The 23896-nt window shown below is 41.8% G+C and overlaps 1 protein-coding gene across 1 annotated transcript in view; it reads left to right on the top strand.

Moving 5' to 3' along the window:
* The first annotated feature begins 2827 nt into the window (after positions 1–2827).
* The window catches only part of EMB (embigin), a 57237-nt gene continuing 36168 nt past the window's right edge, over positions 2828–23896 (top strand). Inside the window, exons 1-2 of the mRNA XM_008262186.5 lie at positions 2828–3076; positions 14290–14379. Of these exons, the coding sequence (XP_008260408.1) occupies positions 2971–3076; positions 14290–14379 (196 nt within the window). The 5' untranslated portion in view covers positions 2828–2970. The remainder of the gene's footprint in view (positions 3077–14289; positions 14380–23896) is intronic.

Below are 23896 nucleotides of genomic sequence, written 5' to 3'. Positions count from 1 at the left end.
TCTCCATGAGGATTGAACACAAAAACTGCATGAATTTGAATCATTTGGAGAACCTACCAAAACCCCATTTGTGACCTTTTCATGACCACGAAAAAAGAAACAACATGTGGCTAAGAGTAGTGCTTAAGAGCTGGTCAAACTCTCAGTTCAACTGAGAAGATGACCAAACGGGAGACAGAATTGTTAAAGTATAGTATAAAAAAAAAGGAGGCCATTAAAAAAAAAAGTTTGGCTATGTCCCTACGCCAATCACTCCATGGCCATATAACAGTATCTTAAGCTATCCTGATTTGTCTGAAATGCAAACTCCAACCATATAAAAAATAAGCTCTCAAGTAGGCATGTTGTCTAGACCTTGAGACTCTGGTTGGGAAGCCCACATCCCATGTCCGAGTGCCAGGGTTTGCGTTCCAGCCTTGCTCTCAATCCCAGTTTCCTGATAGTGTGCATCTTGAGAGACAGCAGGAGATGGCTTAAGTTTTTCAATGCCTGCCATCAATGTGGGAGCCCTGCAAAGCATTCGTTTTTCTTTCCATTATATGATAAAATTGAACCAATCAGCTACAACCAAGTAAGTTCATTCGGTTCTACCTGCCCTAAAAGGAGTGCTAAGATTTTAATAACCATTCGGAATAGAGATCCGTGCATTTCCTCACTGATGATTTATAAACTGTGCTATAACACTTGTGAACTGAGCTTAGCATTTTATCACTTTTTGCTTGCAGTCTCCCATTTCATGAACCGTTCTCCTGCATGCTAACATTTCTTTTACTCACTTGAGATGATTTGGTTTGACACGGCCCTTCGTGTAGTTTGGGCTTCTCACGGTGTGGTCTCTGGGTCATGGTACTTCTACCTGGAGGCTGTCCTTTAAGTGGGAGGCGTTTGAGAAAAGGCAGCGGAAGCTCTGTGGTCTAGAGCAGGAATCTCGTGCATGACATTACTGCAGCAACACTCAGTGCGTCAGTGGAAACCCAGAACCCATCCCAGTCAAGGGAAAAACATAGGAACTTCCTTCCTCTTCAGTATGCCTGAGGACGAGGAGCACGTCAAAGCATGTGTGGCTGCATTTAGCTCTACGTGGAGGTAAAGGTCAATTTAGAAGGGAAAGGTCAGAGAAAGCTGTACAGGAAAGACAGTAGATAAATGTTTGAAAGGTTACAGAGTATTTGAAAAAGTGGAATGGGCACAAGGGGGAAAATCACATTAAATATGAAATAGTGACAGTTGTGAAAAGACTTTCACAGTGCTTAGCAAAACAAGAATTATATTTCCTTCTCAATTTACTTTGCTCTAACAGAAGTGGCAGTGGGAATTAGCCTCAACTTGAGTAAGTTTTCAGACAGACTGATTTGACAGGAAAGACAATTTTTCCTTAAATGAAGTCAGCTCATTTGAAGAAGGGTGAATTTGAGCTTGAGGATTTTGTAGCACTAATTGGGAAGAGTCAGTCAGGCTCAGTTTGTTCTGTGAAGCACTTATTGTTAAAACTCCCCAAAGGCATAAGGACATGTTGGTAATTAGTCCTGAAATTATATGCAGGGTACCAAGACAAAAGCCTGATTGGATGAGCAAGCTCAGTGAAGGTGTTCAGAGGGTCACAGAGTGTAACTGTGGGTCCTTCATGGCCTCTCATGAGGATCTGTTCAGGAAAGTTAAGTGATCATAAGCATAATTTCCTGGCAAGTAGTGGCCTTTCACAGACTGGTAGTCCTCAGATCAATAGTTCTCTGGGTTAATTATCTTGCATGAGCTCCTTGCTGTAAACGCAGTCTATTTTGAGCACAGTGCCTGGCATTTGGTAGTACTTAATATTGCTGATTAAATCGTATCCTTCATATTCTTTAATGCCGATTTGAATAATCTATCCTCTCTTTCAAAGTTTTGCCCCAAGCACATTTTACTAATATTTACCAACTGAAAATGAACCACCTCTGTGGGGTAGGTTTAGCTCTCTTGTTCTGTAGCTTAATCTTCAAAATTCATAATATCTGTTAATGTGTTCTTACATCCCGATGAATCATCAAATCTTACTGCTCTTTGATGTTATAATGTGGAGTTCTCCTTTTTATCCCCAATGCAACAATGACTTTTAGTTTCTTTTCTTTTCTTCTACTTTTTGTCTTTTAACGTGGTCGGGAGCACTGAGCAATCATCATCGCCTTGCTGTGTACGGCACAGCATTACCTAACACCCGTTCTGTAGGCTAAGGCCAGCCTCTGGGTGCTGTTTACAAAGTATCTCCTTACTGTAGGTTTTGTTTCCTGAGCTCTAGGTGGTTCTCAGAAACTGTTAGGCCAAGCAAACAATAGGAAAATAAGGACAGATACACTGTGGGGCCTTGGGCTTCTGGAACTTTAATCTGGACAGAACCAGTTAAGCCTTCAGGGACTGGAGGGGAGGGTGTGTGTGATTGGCAGGCAGAGCGCAGAGCCAGACTGTAGGGCACCTGGAGCGCGCCCCGCACGAGCCAAACAATGAGCCTCTTTCAAAAGGAAGCTTGATGATGTCCGGGGCGCAGAAAAGTGTCCTCTCCCCTCTCCTTCGTGCACTGGCCTCTGACGAACGCCAGGGAGAGTCTCCGAGGTGGGGGTTCAACCTCTCTCAGGTCAAGCTCAGCTGTCGCACCCCAAGCTCCCTCTCCGACCTGCGAGAGGCCCCAGAGGATGCGCCAGCACCGCGGCCCTACACATCCGGGCGCGCCCGCAGCCGGCTTGCGGCTGCATAATTGATGGAGGGCCGGGCGCAGTGCTGGGCCGGCCCCGGGCGCGGTGAGAGCATCTGGGGGGGGGGGGGGGAGGAGGGCAGGGCGGCTGGGCCCCTCCCACTCCGCCTTTTCTCGCGTGTCCTGCCCTCGGGACTGGCAGTGGGCCCTGGACTACCGGCGAGTGTGCGCCAGGGCTCCGGACACCGTCGGCGACTCACCGCGGTAGCAGCCTCGACGAGAACGGCTGCGGACCCGCCAGAGCCATGCGCGCCCTCACTGGCCTTCAGTGTCCCCGGGCGCCCCGGCTGCACTTCCTCTTGTGCCTCCTCCTTGCAGCGCGCCCGAGCTTGGCGGACAGCCAGCCTACAGGTGTGATGGGAACAGGGGCCGGCTGGGGAGCGTGCAGGGAGTGCAGGGAGGAGCGCGCGAGGCTTGGGTCCCCGTGGGCATCCCGGGCAGGGGCGATGGGGAGAGGCGCGGGGATGCAGGCGCGGGCGGGTGCTGGGCGGTGCCGGCGGCCTCCCATTGGCTGCACTCGGGCTACCTCTGCTGAGCGAGGGAACTGGGCGGCTCTGGCTCCCCGGGGCTCTGTGGGGCGACTCCAAAGGACCACGTCTGGCAGTTCGGGGGTGTTGGTGTTAGGCAGGGCTGTTTTTAGCCTAGGAAGAGGGCGACGGGTGTGTGGGTGGGTGCGGGGCTAGGGTGTCTGGATTTCTAAGGGTCACATTCTCCAAGGCCAGCTCCCTTCACTTAAATCGAGGGTAAGGCTCAAATGTCACTGCTTTTCCTCCTCTTCCAGGCAGGTGACTTGGCCTTGAGGCTGGGTTTTAGAGCTGGGTGGAAGAAACGTCATAACGAATCAGACAAAGCCCCCACACCTTACAGTAGGATCATGTGTCTGTCTAATTTTCACATTATGGTCATTGGGGAAAAAAAAACATTTTATTTATTTTTATTTTTTGGTAGTGATGGTTTTGGGCTTTGTTATTTAAGACACTGAAGCAACAGAGAGATTTATGTGCAAAACCTTACCAAAGCCAACAGCAAATTTGCCACTTCAGCATCACCTGTTTATACTTTTTATGTCGAACTGTTCCAAAGCTTTAGCTTACTTTCTAATGCAAGTGTCTGTGTTAATAAATCTGTTAGCATTAGCAGTCAGTGAGGATAACACCACCGGCATCCTTCAAACTGGTAAAAATCAACCACCAGTTACCAAAATCAGGACATTATTGTAAACAAAGGTTTCCCCCTTTTACAGGAATATATTGTTGTGAGGTGATACCACAGAGATTTTTGGTAACATACCATAAAGATGGAAAGATAATCAAATGATAAACTTTTCACTCTTTTAACAGTGTCTTTTCAAAGGTAAACCGTTTGGGCTGTTTCACACCCCTTATCCCTTTTCAGTTACACCATTTGTAGAGAATCTCCAGGGTATTTTCCCTCTCTGAGTAGCTCTCATGATTTGTTTGCTTCACAATCTTGAAGTTCTGAGAAGCAGTGCATTCTGGGTTGATCCTGGAATCGTGATTCTCCTTGGCTGTGTCAGAATTACCAGAGAGATTTAACAACGCAAATGCGTGGGTGCTGTTGGCAGAAGCAGATTCACTTACCCTGGAATTCAGCCCAGATATTAGGAAGTTCAGGAACTGCTTCATATGATTCTAACATAAGCAGAGTGGAACCCACTCCCTTAAAAGATAGGACAAGAGATTGTACTATTAGGTAGATAGCGATTCTGTTGGCATCAGATTTAAGTTAATATCCAGAGCAGATAGACCTCTTTAGAGAAAATAAGTAGTATTATTAATAAGTATTAATAATTAGTATTAGTAATAAGTATTAATTAGTAATAAGTATTAATTAGTAATAAGTATTAGTATTAATAATAAGTATTATTAATAACTAATAATAGTAGGTGGAATAAATGAAGATATCGATAACTAGAGTGAATGAAAGGGGGAAATATGTGTAAGTCTTGTGCTTGTAGCTCCTCTTAGTTAAAATTATGAAACAATGTGCCGTTTAAAAGGCATGAGTTAGTATCTAATTTTGAGCTAGAATTACAAATTGTCAGGCAACCTCAGCTTGTTCTCTTGACTCTGCACTAATCTCCATGAGATTCAGTTTCCTGTTTGATGAAGAATCTTCTTGAGGCTTGCTGGACATTTTCTATGTAGATGCTTTGAACTACTTGGAGACACGTGTTGTGTTAACCTCAGGCTGTGGAGCAAATTACAATAATAAAAATGGTTATCAGATTTATTATGTAATTATGTAACATATTTACTATGTTTGTTATATAACAAATGTATGCAGGGACTGCACTATTTATTTCATAGCTCTTTGAGTTAGATTTCATTGTTCCTGGCTTTCAAATGAGGAAATTGGGGTTTAGGTTAAGTAATTGCCCAAGTACACATACTTGGTTAAGCAGCAGAGCAGGAAATTTAGCAATAGCTAATCTGATTCCAAAACCTGCTTTCCTAAACACAAAGCTTAAATACAATATACAATAGTGGAAAGTGACTGGTTATGCCTGTGAACGTTTGGAACTTTGACAGTGCAACGTATGAGTTGAAATGTCTGATTTGAGCTGGAGGACATACTGACATCTGAGGCCTGGAATGAAGTTAGGCACAGGGTCGTGGCTTCACTCTTTTAGGGCTTTGAAATTAAGTATGACATATAAAATATCTCTGTGAAGGAGAAATATTATGTATCTGTTTGTATTTAAACACCATCATTATTATTATTCCAGAGAACCAATTGGGGGAGCGGATTATGTGTATGTTTTGAAAAATGTTTGCAGTGAAGTTACTTGAAATGATCTCATTTTAACTTGGTTATCTATCTCCAAATGGGGTCATCTTATGAAGTTCTGGGGCAGGGGTGGGGAACCTTTTTTCTGCCAAGGACCATTTGGGTATTTATCACATCATTCATGGACCACACAAAATTATCAACTTAAAAATTAGCCGGCTATAGATTTGTTGAATTTTGAATGCCACCTGCAGTTGTTACTTTCTTTCCTCCTTCCCTTCTCCCTCTCAACTGTCCCTGAAAGGGTCATCTCGCCGTTAGATGGCCAAGGGACAAGGGGCGTTCTCACTTGGGGGGTGGAGCTGAACGGGCCCAATTCCAGGTATCAGAGCCTGAAGCTCATCCAGCTGACATCCAGGTAGGAGGGTGGCCCAGTGTGGAGTGCTAGAGCAAGGAGGGCGCTCCTGCGAAGGGGTGGCTTGGCAGAGGGTCTCAGAGCTGAGAAAAGGGACAAGGCTTCGCTGCTGGGTCAACCAGACAAGTGGTGTCTGATTCCCAGGAAAGCATTAAGATAGAGCAGGTAGGAGGGCAGACCAGTGCAGGAAGTGGAGCCGTCTTCTCTGTATGGACAGGTGTGGCAGTAGCAGTTGATGAGTTATGTATATGCTGGAGAACAGATCAAGATAAGTCTAGTGAGGATGACAGGATCCAGGCTTGTCGCTACAGAGGTGAAAATAAAAATAGTGGGGAAAGCAACATGTGCCCCGTGATATTTAATTGCAATTTGTATTATCAGTGTGAATTCATGACTTCAAATCTCTCCTTACCTGTGTCTGTATCTATACATCAATATGTAGATGTAAATGTCTCTTTGTATAATGTATGATGTATATGCATGTCTATGTATGTATTTTATACACATTATATATGTGTTGTATATGTGTGGTTATGAACATGTAAGTGTATTTTCTTAACATGTTCCCTGATGTGGACCTGTGGCTTCCTAGTAGTAATGAGTATTCTTAGCATCCACAACTTGGATTCTCAATATGATTTTTTACTATTAGTAAGCTGGAATTCTTAGAGAAATGGCTAATTTCAGGGCTGGGATGGAAAAGTATTATATAAACATGGAATATCTTGTGTCAGACAGCAGTAAAGTGCTTGAAGAATGATGAGTCATGTCAAAAGGGTTGAGGAGCCAGTGTGAAGGGGATCCCACTGGACAAATCTGGAACAAACTGAGTCTCAGAATCAATGGTGGTACTGGTAGATTATAACCATACCAATAATAACAGAATTTATGAGTACATACCAACGTAAATGAATTAATAGAAAGTTTGACGGGCACAAAAGAGTACATAGCTTTAAAGTCACTTTCCATAAAATTATTATTAACACAAAGAAAAAAGAGTAATTTTATAGGGGAGAAACCTGGCAAGACACAATTTTAATCAAATCATGAAGGGAAAGAAAATGTGTGCCATCTGATAGAACACAATGATAAGAACACAGCATTAATCTGTGGTATTCTTGCCAAGGGTGTCTGCCTGAAATCTAATTATGTTACAATAAAAGTGTCCTAGGATTTCAGTAAGTATCAAAGTCACGAAAATTAGGAGTTGGTGGAGCTGTCCCAGAGTGAAGGAGACTGGAGATATGGCAGCTAATGGCAAGGATTCTGAGTTGGAAATTTTGCTAAAAAGTCCATTACAGGGAAACCTACCTGGAGTGTGGGGATGAGATACTCATGCACTCATGATAGTTTCCTGGTTTTAATGACAGTGTTGGGGTGGTGTGGGGGAATGTCCTTCATAGGAAATACTTAGCAGTATTTTAAAGGGTCATGGGTTATGAGTTCACTAAGATAGTTCCAGGAGAAAATACTCTGTTCTTCATTGAACTTTTTCTGAGAAAGCTTGAGTTAACATAGGCATTAAGCTAAAAAATAAATAGCTGAGAAATGGTCTTCAGTTTATGTAGGTACTGTTTTCCAAAGGATTATATCATCTTGAATAGAAATGTTATATATATTGAGGCTGTTTGTCCTAGATTGTAATTTTTTTAAGATTTATTTATTTTGCTTGAAAGTTGGAGTTACACAGAGAGAGGAGAGGCAGAGAGAGAGGGAGAGAGAGAGAGAGAGATCTTTTATCTGTTTACTCCCCAAATGCCCACAACAGCTGGAGCTGGGCCAGGCTGAAACCAGGAGCCCAGAATTCCATCCAGATCTTACGCATAGGTTTCGGGGATCCAAATACTTGAGCTGCAGCCTGCTGTCTCTGAGTGTACCTCAGCAGGAAACAGGAATTTAGGGGGAGCTGGAACTTAAACTCCAATGTGGGAAGTGGGTGTCCCAAGCAGCATTTTAACTGCTGTGCCAAATGCCTATCCCAACATCTCTTGTTTTAAACCATCACATTTGTGCAAGTTTCTTATGGTACTGACTTAATTTGTTATGGAAACCAATGCGACCTGCTAGATACACATTGTAATCTCACTCCATTTGTGACAACCAAAATATCTTCAGACATCACCAAATGGTCTCCATGGGACAAACATCACTCCCAATTGAGGATCACTGTATAAATCTAAGTCCTTTCAAAGAATAACCTAGCAGCTGAAACATTTTAAAAATAAATCTGTGGTCTTTATAAATAACAGAATTCCAGCTAATCTTTTGAGTTTTTGCTTTTTTACAAGAGTCTTGTTTGGCCTAAGTGCACTGGTTAAATACCTTAATGACTCTTATAGAAGTGATTTGCAACATCAGGGTTTTGTGTTGCCCGTTGAAATCCATTTTATTTCAAATACTTTATTTTATCTTAAAATTTAATGAATTTATTTATTTTCATTTCACTTGAAGTTCAGAGATACAGACAGACAGATCTTCCACCCAATGGCTTATTCCCCAAATGCTCACAATGGCCAGGCTGAAGCTGAGAGCTGGAAATCAGAGGCATCCCTGTGGGTGGCAGAGACGCAAGTATGTCAGCATCAGCTGCTGCCTCATGGGGTGCACATCATCAGGAAGGTGGAAAAGGGGATGTAACCAAGACTGTGCTGCACACACTCTGATATGGGATGTGTATGTCCAAGTGGTGTGTGTCCTCATGCTATCTAAAAAAGTTGAATCAATTTCCCATCTGGACTTTCATCTGTCTCAGAGTTATGAAAGCAGACGTATACATCACCACATCAGGATAACTTACAGTTTCTTGTCAGTTTCTTTTTTCTTCTATTCTTAACAAACTTTCTCAGGAATATAATATCCAGTACTCAAAGTAACCTTATTCTGGTTTGTTTTCTTTCTACTAATGCAGTTATGGACAGGGGATAAGAACACTATTCCTAGAACCTAGAAATAAAACTATAGATGCATTTTTATGTGCAATATTTTATTTGGTAGTTAGATATTTTCAATCTGGTTTAACCATATCTTGACTTAAATGCATTACTATTTGTCATGGGATGTTTTGGTACTATATAGTATTGGTTCCATGAGGAGGGGCCGGCGCCGTGGCTCACTTGGTTAATCCTCCGCCTGCGGCACCAGCATCCCATATGGATGCCCGGTTCTAGTCCCGGTTGCTCCTCTTCCAGTTCAGCTCTCTGCTGTGGCTGGGAGGGCAGTGGAGGATGGCCCAGGTGCTTGGGCGCCTGCACCCACGTGGGAGACCAGGAAAAGCACCTGGCTCCTGGCTTCGGATTGGCGCAGTGCACCAGCTGTAGCAACCATTTAGGGGGTGAACCAACAGAAGGAAGACCTTTCTGTCTTTCTCACTCACTGTCTAACTCTGCCTGTCCAATAAAAAAAAATGGCATACATCATATATTATCAGTTCCTAAGTTGTAGTATTTCTGTAATTGTTTTGCATGTTTATAATAATATACATCTGAATGTTAAAATGAAGATTAAAATAGTTTTAATTATGCATATCATGGCAGTTTATACAAAAATGAGAGATAAAGAGAGGGAATGATATTTATTTTTAATTATAAGCTTATTTTAAAATTTTTTATATGTGAAACTCAGTCACTTCCAAGATTTTAAACTAAAGGGATTTGGGGGGAATTAGAGAATATTTACTCATTTTAAAAAAAGATTTATGTGTTTATTTGAAAGGCAGACATACAGAGAGAGAAAGAGAGAGAGAGAGAGAGAGATATTTTCTATCCAATTGGTTCTCTCCCCAAAGCCTCAATGACTGGGGCTGGGCCAGGCAGAAGCCAGTAACCAGGAGCTTCTTCCAGGTCTCCCAAGTAGATGCAGGGGCCCAAGTACTTGGGTCATCTTCTGCTTTCCCAGGTGCGTTAGCTGGGAGCTGGATCAGAAGTGGAACAATGTGCATGTGAGATGCCAGCACTGCTAGCAGAGGACTAACTTGTTACTTCTTTTATGATTTAAATAAAAGCAAATCTTAAAACCTAAGGCAATATTCTAGTGTTTTTTGCTCTCTTTTTTCCTTCTCTATTTACTTCAACTAAATGAAGCCCCCAAATTAAATATGTGAAAGTGTTACCTTAATGCTTCAAGTAGAAATGATAGTGTACAGATTTCATGTCCCATCTCCCCTGTAGAAGGAAAAAAAAAGTGTTTTAAACTCTGGGATGATTTTTAGATGTTACTGTTTTGTGTTGGCATCTTTGCCACTACCTATAAAAGAATGCCAGATGGAAAGCTTCCAGCAATGATTAAGAAAGGGGTGATTGTGAGAACTTGAGGAATGAGTGTTATGATCTTGGCACTATCAGTCAATATTTATACAGATTTTCTGATCCTCCCTTTTCTCCCTATGAAAGAAGGTTTATGATAGAAACTTATTGCCAAAGCACTGAACTGGGCGTATCACATTTTGAAACCCCCAAGTAACAAGCTGTTGGCAGAACTTGGACTAGGACACACAAAATTCCTGCCCCTTCGTTTTATACTTCTTTTTGTGACTCGTTCTAATCCTTTCAGGGGGAACTATTCAAACCACATCTGCCTGTTTCTCTTGCCAATTTCTTTTAAACACCAACGTTAGCTGAATCAGCCTTCTGCCAAGCTGTCCTCCTATTGGCAGCAATAAGGTTTATAGTCTCACTTTTTTGACTAAAAAATGTCTTGTCTAAACAAAGAACTTCTCTCTTGTACTCTTTTAATACCATCTGTAGGCTGCCCTGCTTTTTCACTCTAAGCATTTGTGTATCTTGCCTCTCAGAGGGACTTTCCAAGGCAAAAATCGCCATAGTTATTTGTGTTATTTTGCACTTGGGACGTGTTCAGTTGAAACTGGAGCCTGATCAGTATTTGTGTTTTAAAGGGAAGGTAAAGATAGGGTCCAGGTGTTGTTGATTTTACAGCTGTTTGTGCTTTTAATATATGAACTGGCAAATGGAAATGGCCACAAAAACTTGTATAAACTGGAAGGACCTAGATTTCCCCTCTCTGTGAAGCTTATTTTTCTTTCTGTCTTAAAAATTTTTTATTTTTTTTTTTATTTAGTGGACAGATAGAGTTAGACAGTGAGTGAGAGAGAGACAGAGAGAAAGGTCTTCCTTCCATTGGTTCACTCCCCAGATGGCCACTACGGCCAGAGCTACGCCTATCTGAAGCCAGGAGCCAGGTGCTTCTTCCTGGTCTCCCATGTGGGTGCAGGGCCCAAGCACCTGGACCATCCTCCGCTGCCTTCCTGGGCCAATGCAGAGAGCTGGACTGGAAGAGGAGAAACTGGGACTAGAACCTGGCACCCATATGGCCGGCGCCTCAGGCGGAGGATTAACCAAGTGAGCCATAGTGCTGGCCCCATGTCTTAAAATTTTGATTTACTCATTTCTTTTTGGAAGGCAGAGAGACAGAGCAAGATGGGGGCGGGGGAGAGGTCTTCCTTCTGTTGGTTTACTCTCCAAATGCCTGCAACCTCTGGGGTTGGGCCAGGTTGAAGCCAGGAACTTCAGACTCAATCTGGGCCTCTCACATGAGTTCCAAAGACCCAAGTATGCAGCATCAAGCATATATGAATCAGTGCTTTCTGTGATTTATATGAAGGTACTTCTTCTTTTTTTTTTTTTTTTTTTTTTCAAATTTTCAGAGCATGTTTACTCAAAACTGCATATTAGCTGGAAAACCATTTTTATGCCCTCAGATAATTTTGGTATGTAAAAAAACTCACAACTTTTCCAGAATGTGCAGCAAGCAGAATCCCGTGGCAGATACTACAATGAGGCCAATCTAGACTCTAAAGGCTTAGGTACTTCCGAGTATCATTTAGCCACACAATAAATGTCTGCCTCTCACAGTGAAAATTTTCCAAAGCGAAGGTACTTCTTCTTTTTTTTTTTTTTTGACAGGCAGAGTGGGCAGTGAGAGAGAGAGAGAGAGAGAGAGAAAGGTCTTCCTTTGCCGTTGGTTCACCCTCCAATGGCCGCCGCGGCTGGTGCGCTGCAGTCGGCGCACCGCACTGATCCGAAGCCAGGAGCCAGGTGCTTCTCCTGGTCTCCCATGGGGTGCAGAGCCCAAGCACTTGGGCCATCCTCCACTGCACTCCCGGGCCACAGCAGAGAGCTGGCCTGGAAGAGGGGCAACCGGGACAGAATCCGGCTCCCCGACCGGGACTAGAACCCGGTGTGCTGGTGCCGCTAGGTGGAGGATTAGCCTAGTGAGCCCCGGCGCCAGCCAAAACAAAGGTACTTCTAAAATTTTGTGTAAAATGGAATTAAAGGATGTTTCTTTTGGCACAAGATTGTTGAAATTATATATACTTGTATAATTCCTTACTTAAGTGAATAGGGAGAAGAAGAACCGAAAACACTTTTGTAGCTTTGCTGCTCTTGTTATTACTGGTAGTGATAATAATAATAGCGAATGATGACTGACAAATTCAAAGGGTTATGGGCTTGTTTCAAGGGGTAAGAAGTGGATCAGAACACTCTAGATGGACTTCTCTTCTGTGGTAGGCTGGATCAAGAAATGAGAACTCCTTAGCAAGGAAGCAAGCTATGCTTTTGCGAGGTTCAGAGATAATTGCCATTCACCCTCTCCTGGTTTCCCATTCATAAATGAGTGGCATTTGCCTGGGTATTCCCGAGATGTTTTCTCTTTAATACAATCTCTAAATCACAATGTACCCACAAATGGAAAAAAATTAATTTTCATTGTGAAAAGAATGAGAGCCTTTTTAGCTGTGTGCATGTGTATGTGTGGGTGCAAAAAAGAGAGTAAGGATATGAAAATGAATCTGAATGACTGGATGAATATTAGATGTAGGTGGATGAAAAGTCTTGTATCCCTGAAAGCCCAGTGAGAAGCTCAGGGTGTATTTTCCTGTATAACCACTGTCAGAGGGTAGCATGATTTCAGTATGTTATTAAAGGATTATTTTATGAGCAACTGCATTTCAGCTTCCAGAGCTGCATGAGAGGTTATTTTTTTTTTTTTTTTTGACAGGCAGAGTGGACAGTGAGAGAAAGAGACAGAGAGAAAGGTCTTCCTTTGCCATTGGTTCACCCTCCAATGGCCGCCGCGGCCAGCGCGCTGCGGCCAGCGCACCGCGCTGATCCGATGGCAGGAGCCAGGAGCCAGGTGCTTTTCCTGGTCTCCCATGGGGTGCAGGGCCCAAGCACCTGGGCCATCCTCCACTGCACTCCCTGGCCACAGCAGAGAGCTGGCCTGGAAGAGGGGCAACCTGGACAGAATCCGGCGCCCCGACCAGGACTAGAACCCGGTGTGCCGGCGCTGCTGGGCGGAGGATTAGCCTAGTGAGCCGCGGCGCCGGCCCTGCATGAGAGGTTATTAAACCTTTGGAATACAGCCTATTGGAGACTTAGTTTCTGATAGGCACGGTTTTATTTTTATTGGGCAATATTGTAAAAGCCGTGTGTGCAACTGAAGCAACATAAGTGATCCCCAACTTTGATTACATTTTTCGTGCATATAAGAAAAGGAAAGAACTGGAAATCTAATCTTGCACTAAAAATAACTTTCTGAGTAGAGCTTTTTTTCCCCTCACATGTGCAATAAAAAAGACTTGGGCTTGTTTTAAATTGGATGGAAGACTGAAAGACTGCAGCCAGGCTTTTTTCTCCACTGCTCTGACTTAAGTGATTGCATTGGGCTCATTTTCTTGCGTGGTAGGATCTGGGCTCCAAAATGAAAGAACAGTAGGCCATGTCAGAAGCATTCTGGAAGAGTGTTTGGTTGGAAATGGAACCTTGTTTCTCTAATGAAATTTTCAAAAGGAGAGAGCAGTGACAGGAAACAGGAAGTCAGTTGGTAGACATCAAACAGTGTAGCCATAGCTGGAAAACAAATAGCAGAGCAGCTCAATGCCCAGCAAAAACCATTTTGCTCATGGTTTTATTATGGCCTCCAGATTCCTCTCTGGCCTCCAGATTCCTCTCTGGCCTCACCTCCTCTCTGCTTCTTGATTCACTTCCCTTTCGGGCACTCTTACCTTTCTCAACATCTTCAGTTCATTTTGCTTTATAAAGATACTAAAGATAAAAATAAAATACTAAAAATACAATACTAAATAAAAATATTTATATCCTATACTATTGAATTTATCTGTAGAATAAGAAAATGGAAGCTTTTAATAAATAAATCCATCTGGTGTCAATCATTAAGGACTTTTTGGTTAAAAAATGAGAAATTTGGTCACCATTAGCTGCCAAGTGTATTTTTAAATATTTTGAATATAAAACTGAAAGCACTCTGAGATCACTATTTTTTCCTGATTAAACAGTGGTATTTTCCATCTGTTACAAACTGATTTTTAGGTAGTCACTTAGTCTCAATAAGAATGTATAGTCACAAATTGTTTTTCTTACAGATTCAACTTTTACAAGTTTACCTGTCAGAGAAGAAATGATGGCAAAGTACTCTAATCTTTCCTTGGAGAGTCATAACATATCACTGACTGGTAAGTCTATTGTGTTTCAAATAATACAATGTCAAAATAAGTTTTCTCTTCTTTTTGAAACTTTTTGTCTCATGAAGTGCTAATCCCTGTTTGTGGTCTGGTGGCAAAAACAAACCAATTCCTTTTGCAGTCCTGCTGTGATGTGATGGGAGATGACGCATTGTGCTCTGGGGGCAAGGAGGTGGCAGCTATTCCCGACCTGTATGGGGTGAGAAAGTCTCCCAGGAGCACAGACTTCTCAGAGGGGGCAGGTTACTTCTGGTCTGGAGATCCTCTGTATATGCTTTCAACAGTTCCTGCTTGTATATCCATTAAAGTCACTGCATTGAAAGGAGAGTTTGTGTATCTACCGGCAAACCTTTAGCCAGGGAAATTGAAGATGCTATCAAAAGAGTCCATGACAGTGCTGTGGCAAAAGAAGTAAAGAATTGCAAAATAAAACTCAGATTTGCTTTCTCTGCAAGGTCTTGTATAGCTTTGGAGCCCAGCGTTTCTAAAGGAATTGGAGAGTTCTTTAAATTCCTAAGACTAGTTAATCTGTTGACATTAAAATGAGATTATGATTAAAATAGTTTAAGCCAGTTTTTTAAGTCAGTACCTAGTTTTTGTTCTAATCGTGTGCCCAGTTTTTAACTGTTCTGTTGTCTCAGAAATGAGTTCCCTGCTTGTGTTTCAGGTGACTAGAAGCTATACAAGTAGAAATGTGTGTGTGTGCCCCCTAAGCTGATACCAGTAGAATGTTTGCACCCAGCTTTGTTGGTGGAACATTTTTATGATTGGGCGCACCTCTTATTTGTTTGCACATGTCCCCATCCCGATATTTTGAGTGCATCCTTACTTGTAAAAAAGAGTGACAACACATGTTATTACTTGTATTTTGTTTTTGCTAAGTTCTAGGTGTTAGTTGCCTCTATGAAGATGAAATGTTTCTTTAAGAGAGATTCATGTGAAAACTAAGTTCCCAAATGCCTGATCCAGCTTCGCAGTGTTGGCAGCGGGGCGCACCTCACCTACCCAGTACAGCTGGGTCTGGGAACACAGGGACAGTGCCAGAGCAGGAACAAGAAATGGACTTGTGGCCAGCGCTGCGGCTCAATAGGCTAATCCTCCGCCTTGCGGCACCAGCACACCGGGTTCTAGTCCCGGTCGGGGCGCCGGATTCTGTCCCGGTTGCCCCTCTTCCAGGCCAGCTCTCTGCTGTGGCCAGGGAGTGCAGTGGAGGATGGCCCAAGTGCTTGGGCCCTGCACCCCATGGGAGACCAGGATAAGCACCTGACTCCTGCCTTAGGATCTGCACGCCGGCCGCGGCGTCCATTGAAGGGTGAACCAACGGCAAAGAAAACCTTTCTCTGTCTCTCTCTCTCTCACTGCCCATTCTGCCTGTCAAAAAAAAAAAAAAAAAAAAAAGAAAGAAAGAAAGAAAGAAAGAAATGGACTTGCATTTGATGTCAGGCTGCCTATTGACTTAAGCTGTTTAGAAGGTGTAACTCCTGCTTACTCTTATTCTAATAATGCCATTAAAACTAGTACTTCTAAGGTTTTAAAGACAACAGTGATTCACAGTTATCCGTCACCTCTGTCTTGGCTTCATCACACTTTAGTTTGCCTTTTTTCTTAGACCCCTGAACTCTGACTTGCCCCAAGGCACAGCAAGCATTAAGTGCAGAACAGCTCAAGAACTGGTGACTACAGCCCATTAGTGCTGCCTGCATATACTCGCTTGTTTGCCCAATTTCCCTCAAAAGTTCTTAGATTGCTTATTCCTTCTTACAAAAGACAAGCCGTTAACTCTAGTTTTTATTCTGCTTGAATTGGAGACACACATGTTTATCTTAAGTTTGGAACTCTTTCTGTATTGCAGTAGTCTTTTTTTTTTTTTTTTTAAGATTTTATTTATTTATTTGAGAGAGTTACAAACAGGGAGAGGAAAAGACAGAGAGAAAGGTCTTCTATCTGCTGGTTCACTCCCCAGGTGGCCGCAACGGCCAGAGCTGAGCCGATCCGAAGTCAGGAGCCAGGAGCTTCTTCAGTGTCTCCCATGCAGGTACAAGGGTGCAAGTGCTTGGGCCATCTTCTACCGCTTTCCCAGGCCATAGCAAAGAGCTGGACTGGAAGAGGAGCAGCTAGAACTAGAACTGGCACCAGTATGGGATTAACCTACTGTATGCCACAGTGCCGGCCCCCTTTTTAAATAAAGGAATTCTAAATTTATTTTTTTTAACTTTTGATTTGTTTTACTCATTTGTCAGGCTGAGATAGATAGAAATAGAAAGACAGAGAGTTCCCATCTGTTGGTTTACTCCCCACATACCTGAGGGCCAGGAACTCCCTCCTAGTCTCTCATGTGGGTGGCAGGGATCCAACTATTTAAGTCATCACCTGTTTCTTCCCAGGATGCGCATTAGCAGACACCCAAAATTGGGGCAGAGCTGGCACTAGAATCCAGGTATCTGATATGGGATGTGAGTGTCCCAACCGGCAGCCTAACTCATGGGCCAAACATCTGCCCTGGTATTTGTTTTTGTTTCACAAAAGAAGAGTTTTGACATTAATTTGGAAACATTAGAGGGATGAGTTGCGAAGCAGATGGCTGCATTTTCATGTAGGGGTGTCTGACTGCCTTCCCATCAAAAATTTGGTCTTAGGAACCATGTTTACAGAAATGCAGAATTTAAATTTGAACATGTATTCATAATTATTAGGAACTGTAAGCTTTCATCTTACTGGTATCTTTAGGACTTTTGGATCTAACTTCCGTGTGGTGTGTTTTAATATTGTCATATCATTGTTTGATATTTGCCAATGTTGATTTTATCAGTTCTATTAGTCTGCAAACAGTACTTATAATATTTTTATTTGTTTTTTAGTATTTTCTCTTTCCCTTTAGCCGTTTTAGAAGTTGATCTCTGTTAGGATAAAGTGATTCTTGTAGGGAGATTCAATACAGTACTGACATAGTGACCATCTTGGTGAGCTCTTCATACTTTACTTATTGAGAAGAATGGAAACATGGGATCCTGTGCCTGGGAGGATGAAAACTATGTTCTTTGATTCATAAAAGCCTGGTCATCTACTTAATCAATATTTTTTAAATGTTGCTACTTATTTACTTACCAAATTCATGGAGTTGTCTGTGTACCATGTGCATATTTCTAAATATAATTTGATTAATCCTCATAACAACACTAGGACGTGGGTGCTGTTATTTGTAATTTGTGGTTGAGGAGAAAGAGGCACAAGTAAATTAACTGAACTGACCAAGATCACAGGAGCTAAGACTTGAACCAAGGCAACCTGACACTAGCCTCTGTTATGTTCACCCTCATGCTATGTAGCTTTTCTTAATTCCTAGTCACTCATTTCTTCTCATAACTTTAAAAAAAATTAAGCACATTTTAAAGAGGCAGATGTTAGTTTTGAAACGATATATTCAAACACTATGAAAATAAGCTTTTTAAATTGTATTATTCCCAGGTAGGCTATGAATTGTGAAAATATAATTGACTTATTTGAGACTCAAAAGTTTCACATCCTCTTTCCGTCTCTGCTATCACTGGTTTTTTAAAGCTTATCTTTTTGTAATGAACCATTTTTCATTATTGTGCTAAATTTCCAGTGTATGGACTTGCAATTCAGTGTTTGTATTACCACAATTAGAGTGTTCCTGTGTTGTCACTTGCAAGCCTCCCCCTTGTTCCTCTGCATTTGTGGTATGTAGTGTCTCAGTCAGTGTGTCATTGTTTAACCACACAGGTTAAAACCAAAATAAAAGCTGGCAGTTTTCTTTTTTTTTTTTTTAAGATTTATTTATTTTATTTGAAAGTCAAATTTAAAGAGAGAGGAGAGGCAGAGAGAGAGAGAGAGAGAGAGAGGTCTTCCATCTGATGGTTCACTCCCCAGTTGGCTGTAACTACAAGAGCTTCGCCAATCTGAAGCCAGGAGCCAGGAGCTTCTTCTGGGTCTCCCACGCAGGTGCAGAGGCCCAAGGACTTGGGCCATCTTCCACTGCTTTCTCAGGCCATAGCAGAGAGCTGAATTGGAAATGGAGCATCCGGGTCTTGAACGGGCGTCCATATGGGATGCTGGCACTGCAGGTGGCAGGCCAACCTGCTACGCCATAGTGCCAGCCCCCTGGCAGTTTTCTTGACCAGCCGATGACATTGGCATTGGTTCCTATGTTGAACCAATTGTATTTACTGTGTAGAGATGTTAATAGCTGGCCTGGCAATGTTCTTGTGAAGCAAGGAGGTAGCATGAGCAGACACTGGAGGTGCAGATATGTGGGCTAACACACAATGTAAGGGTTGGGAAAATCAGTCAAGGCAAGGCAGCCATGTTGCCTGGATGCAGAAAGGCAGGAGCTCTGGTTTGGGGCACTCAGGTTTAGGGTCAGGTGACTGAGAACACTGCAGAGAGCAGTAGTAACAGTCTCTCTTCTTGGCTGTGCAGCTTATTGCAGAGAAGGTCCTAGAATGACTCCGATGAGGGGGCAAATGTTTCTGATGTTTCTCACAGGGCAGCATCAAATCTGATGTGAAGACTGTGGATGTTTTGAGGGAAAAAATCAGAGTCCTAACAGAGCGTGAGAGAGGGTAGGAGAAAGGTCCACTGTAGCAACACAAGTGGCAGCAGCTGTAAGCAACTTTTGTTCTTCACTAGGGTTTCTCAGTAGCAGAAATACTGACACTGTGCCTGGATAATCCTTTTTGCAGAGCCTGTTTTGAGCACTGAAGGATGTCTAGCAGCATCCATGGCCTTAACTTACCAGCTGTGCAAAACACTTGCTAAATTATAACAACTGAAAACATCTGCAGATATAGCCAGATGTCCTCTAAGGGACAGCATTGTGCTCATATTATGCTCACTACTCTCTACATTAAAAAAAAAAAAAAAAAGATAGCCCTCCAGCTGTGTCCCACCCCCTCACTATGGGAAGACAGATGATTTAATAATCACATAGCTGTTAATATTTCATAAAGCATCTCATCAAGATGTTAGATGATGGTGCTGTACTGGGACATAGAGTAAGTGGGACAGGGAACCTGCCCCATTATAATCCCCCTCTTCCCTCTCTCTTGCTGGTGTTTAAAACTTCCCTATCTTGGAGAATTAAGTTCAAAGCCACATCTTCAATAAAGCACAGATAGAGAAACACTGTTTCTCTGATATATATTTACTAAGTTTGAAACTTTTAATTACATAAGTAAGAACTAGTTTATTTTCAAAAGTATTAAAACATTATTTGTAGCATCTAGCAAATTAAAGACTCTATGAAACTTTCGGCCATACCTAGAGATATCTAAAATACATTAAACAATATTTTAAGTATATAACTGAGGATACAAAAAAGTAAAGACAGTTTTCACTCACCAAAACTGGTGACCAAGGCAGCAAACCTGTGCATTAATGTAATGTTGTTAAGTGTCTTTGTGTTTGCTGCCAAAGCACTTGAGTTGTGAGAGGTAGAGGCATAAAGAAAGGCCTCAGAGCCACATAATAAGGGAAGTTAAGATGGAAACTCTCCAGAAAGTTGATCCTTCCTACACTATAAGCACTGTGGAAAACTTGACCCATGGGAAAAAATCAGCTGACAGCACAAAATCAGTTGACTTCTTTGTTTTGACTTCTTTCTTTAGTAAAAACAAATAACTATTGTTATCTGCCAATTAAAATAATAATAATAAACATATTTGAAAAGCACACAATGTTTTTTTTAAAAGAACAAGAAGTTTCTTCATTACTAAACAGATTAACAAATTTGCAGACACTCAGATATTTTCTGAGGCACATCAAAGATTGCATTTATTGAGAGGTATCAATACATCTTCAGTACTGAGCCTATTTCTAGCACTTACAGTATATACAAAGCAGAATTAGACTACTATGGTTCACATTTGAGAAATACAGATTTAAGCTTTATGCTACAACTTACCAATTTAACATTATAGCTAATGCAGTGACAATTATTCATTTAAATTTTTTTCTTCTGAAACTCAGTAAGCAAGTTGTCATTTAAGTGCTTAGAATAATGTCATTCTTCTTCCTTATAATAATAAATTTTAAAATCCAAATACTTTATATCATGGGAACTTTACCTAGCTGAACAAAGGCTCCCAAATACAGTATAGTCATAAAGTTTCTTCTTTGTAGATTCCATTAATTTATAGTTATTTTAGTACAGATAAATGCAGAACACTGCTGCAGATCATTGGCAACAAAAATGTCAGTGTGTCCCTACCTGTATTTAAGTATGAGCAAACCACAATCACATCCATGGCAAGTAAGTGCCCTCCCATGTCCTCCACTGCTTCTGGGGCTCCTTTCCATGTCATAGGAGCTAGTTTAATGGGTACTGTTGAGTCTCAACCTATCTCTGAAAGTTCCTTTTTTAAAAATTTTGAAATTTAACTAATGGAACCTCTACATTCATAATAAGCTAATTTTTTTTTTCTTATTCTTCACTAACTAGTTCAAATACAATATATAATGTTTTAAATTTTTATAGACATCTTATTAAAATGATTAAAAGTATCTAAAATATCATTAGTGGGTAAAATACTAACCACAAAAATGACACTGAGTGTTTTTTTTTTTTTTTAAATTTATTTGACAGGTAGAGTTATAGACACACAGAGACAGAGAGAAAGGTCTTCCTTCCATTGGTTCACTCCCCAAATGGCTGCTACAGCCAGCTCTGCGCTGATCCGAAGCCAGGAGCCAGGTGCTTCCTCCTGGTCTCCCATGCAGGTGCAGGGCCCAAGCACTTGGGCCATCCTCCACTGTCTTCCCGGGCCACAGCAGAAAGCTGGACTGGAAGAGGAGCAACCGGGACTGGAACCTGTTGCCCATATGGGATGCTGGTGCCACAGGCGGAGGATTAACCAAGTGAGCCATGGCGCCAATCCCACTGAGTATTTTTTTTTTTTTTGACAGGCAGAGTGGACAGTGAGAGAGAGAGAGAGAGAGAGAAAGGTCTTCCTTTGCCGTTGGTTCACCCTCCAATGGCCGCAGCGGCTGGTGCGCTGCAGACGGTGCACCGTGCTGATCCGATGGCAGGAGCCAGGTACTTATCCTGGTCTCCCATGGGATGCAGGACCCAAGCACTTGGGCCATCCTCCACTGCACTCCCTGGCCACAGCAGAGAGCTGGCCTGGAAGAGGGGCAACCAGGACAGAATCCGGCGCCCCGACCAGGACTAGAACCCGGTGTGCTGGCGCCGCAAGGCGGAGGATTAGCCTAGTAAGCCATGGTGCCGGCGAGTATTTTTGAGACTATTTTTTTCCTCACTAGAAATGCTATGGGATTCATAATGAACACAGACATAATGACACTTTAACCCTGCTGTTTTATGACATCCCTAATAAGATAAATTTATGAAGCACAGGAAAGAAGAGCAGGATTTCAGGAGAAAAATCTAATGAACACTTGAAGTTTGGATGCCTCAAACACAAAAGGGTTCACTGTGCTTCTAAGAACTATCATTATTTTCATCCTTTAAGTAGTTCAAATCTTTAGTTCATTTCTAATTTTATTCAGAAATAAAAATGTAATTTATCACACATAATGTAACTTATCAATTTCAGTTTTGAAGTATTCAAGTAATGCAAACCCAAGTATTTTCTTCTGTGGCAACAACATACTTATGGACTGAGCATCAAAGACAGGGAAAAATTCATTTAAAATAACTGATATACTCTTCTGCCCAAAGACATAGGAACTAAGACTTAACACAAGATATTATATATCTTGTGATAACCACACAAGATATGTAGTAAGAGAAGGAAAAAAATGATGGTCCAATAAAATCACTGTCTTCTTTTTAATAACGATTCAAAAACAGATTGCCTTAATATGTGGCTAGATTCCCAGTAACAGAATATTCTGAAATCCAAGGAACTATAGAAGGAAAAACAAAGTAAGTTCAATTTCCCTGCCATTTTCCCATAAATGTTCCTGTTGTTTCCTTTGGATTTCCTTTGTACTTTGACTGGAAGATTCTCTGCCTTTGCCTTCTTTCATTGTGATAACCATGTTCCGTGTGTCCCACATGCTTAAGCAACAAGATTTTTCTAATTATTCAGGTGTGAGCCTGCCCTCAATGAGTTTTAGATTGCAGATTTGATTACCTGCCTGTGCAGAAGAGGAGTAACGCGAGAGTGACACTTGGCAGGCGATATTTCTTCAGGAAAGCACCTGGCAAACATCCCTGGGAGGATGCTGTGTTTGCCTGGCTGTGCAGTCCCTGCTGAGAGCATGTCACAAGAGAGAAACGTGAAGAACAATGAAGCAGCCGCTGAAACTGAGAGTCAGCTAAAGAACAGTGGGATTGGACGTTCTTGAACTTTAGATCGTAGGCATAAGAAGAAACATTAAATACGAGTGGATGATGGAATTACAAATAGTGCCAAGTCCTACAGTGTTTTCTGCTATACATACACCTATGATACAGTTTAGCTTATAAATTATGCACAGTAAGATATTAACAATAGCTAATAATAAAATATAACAATCAGGCAATATCTGGTAATAAAAATTATGTGATTTTTTTATTCAGTTTCAAAACATTGCACTGTACTCTGTTTATCCTTCTAGTGAACATGTGAGATAACACTTAAGGGAAACGTCACTATTTTTGTACTTTAGCCATTATTAAGTAAAATAGGGGTTACTTAAGCACAAGTACTGTGATACCATGACAGTTGATCTGATAGCTAGGGTGGCTACTAGGTAATTAGCAGGTGGGTAGTGCATAGAGTGTGGATGTGATGTGAGGGACAAAGGGATGATTCAGGTCCCAGGCAGGTCGGAGTGGAATGGTGTGAGATTTCATCATTCCTCAGAACAATATGCAGTTTAAAACTTATGGCTTGTTTTAAATTTATTTTCATTTTACTTGAAAGGTGACAAGAGAGAGAGAGAGAGAGAGGTAGTGAGAGACAGAAAGAGAGAGAGAGAGAGAGAGAGAGAGAGAGGTGGGTCAGTGCTGGGCCAGACTGAAGCCAGAAGCTCAGAACCCAGTCTGGATCTTCCATGTAACTGATGGTAATCCAAGTACTTGAAGCCATCGTCTGTTGCTTCCTAGGGTATGCATCAACAGGAAACTGTATTAGAAGTAGAGGATCTGGGACTCAAACCCAGACACTCTGACATGGGATGTGGGTGTCCCAAATACTGCTTTAACTGCTGTGACAGACTCCCAACCTTCATGGTTTGTTTATTTTTGGAATTTTCCATTTAATATTTTTGGTCCATGTTTGAACCTGAGTAACTGAAACCACAGACAGTGAAACCACAGAAAAGGGGACATTGTATACAGTGTATCTCTTCTTAGAAGCCATTAAATATAGTATTGGTGTAAGTCCAGATACATTGTTCTGAAATTGCTTTTTGTCATTTGTAATCAATTCTTGGAGATCTGCCAGTATTCTATATGGATCTAGCTTTTTTCTTTTACTGGCATGCACTGTATAAATGCACAGCTTACTTAGACATTTTTCTCTTAAAAGACTTAGTTTGC

This window comes from Oryctolagus cuniculus, chromosome 14 (genome assembly GCF_051225735.1).
Source record: "Oryctolagus cuniculus isolate XC-2025 breed Fujian yellow rabbit chromosome 14, ASM5122573v1, whole genome shotgun sequence".
Lineage (NCBI taxonomy): Eukaryota > Metazoa > Chordata > Mammalia > Lagomorpha > Leporidae > Oryctolagus > Oryctolagus cuniculus.
The sequence above is the reverse complement of the archived record's forward strand: the minus strand, read 5'-3'. Positions and strand labels throughout refer to the sequence as shown.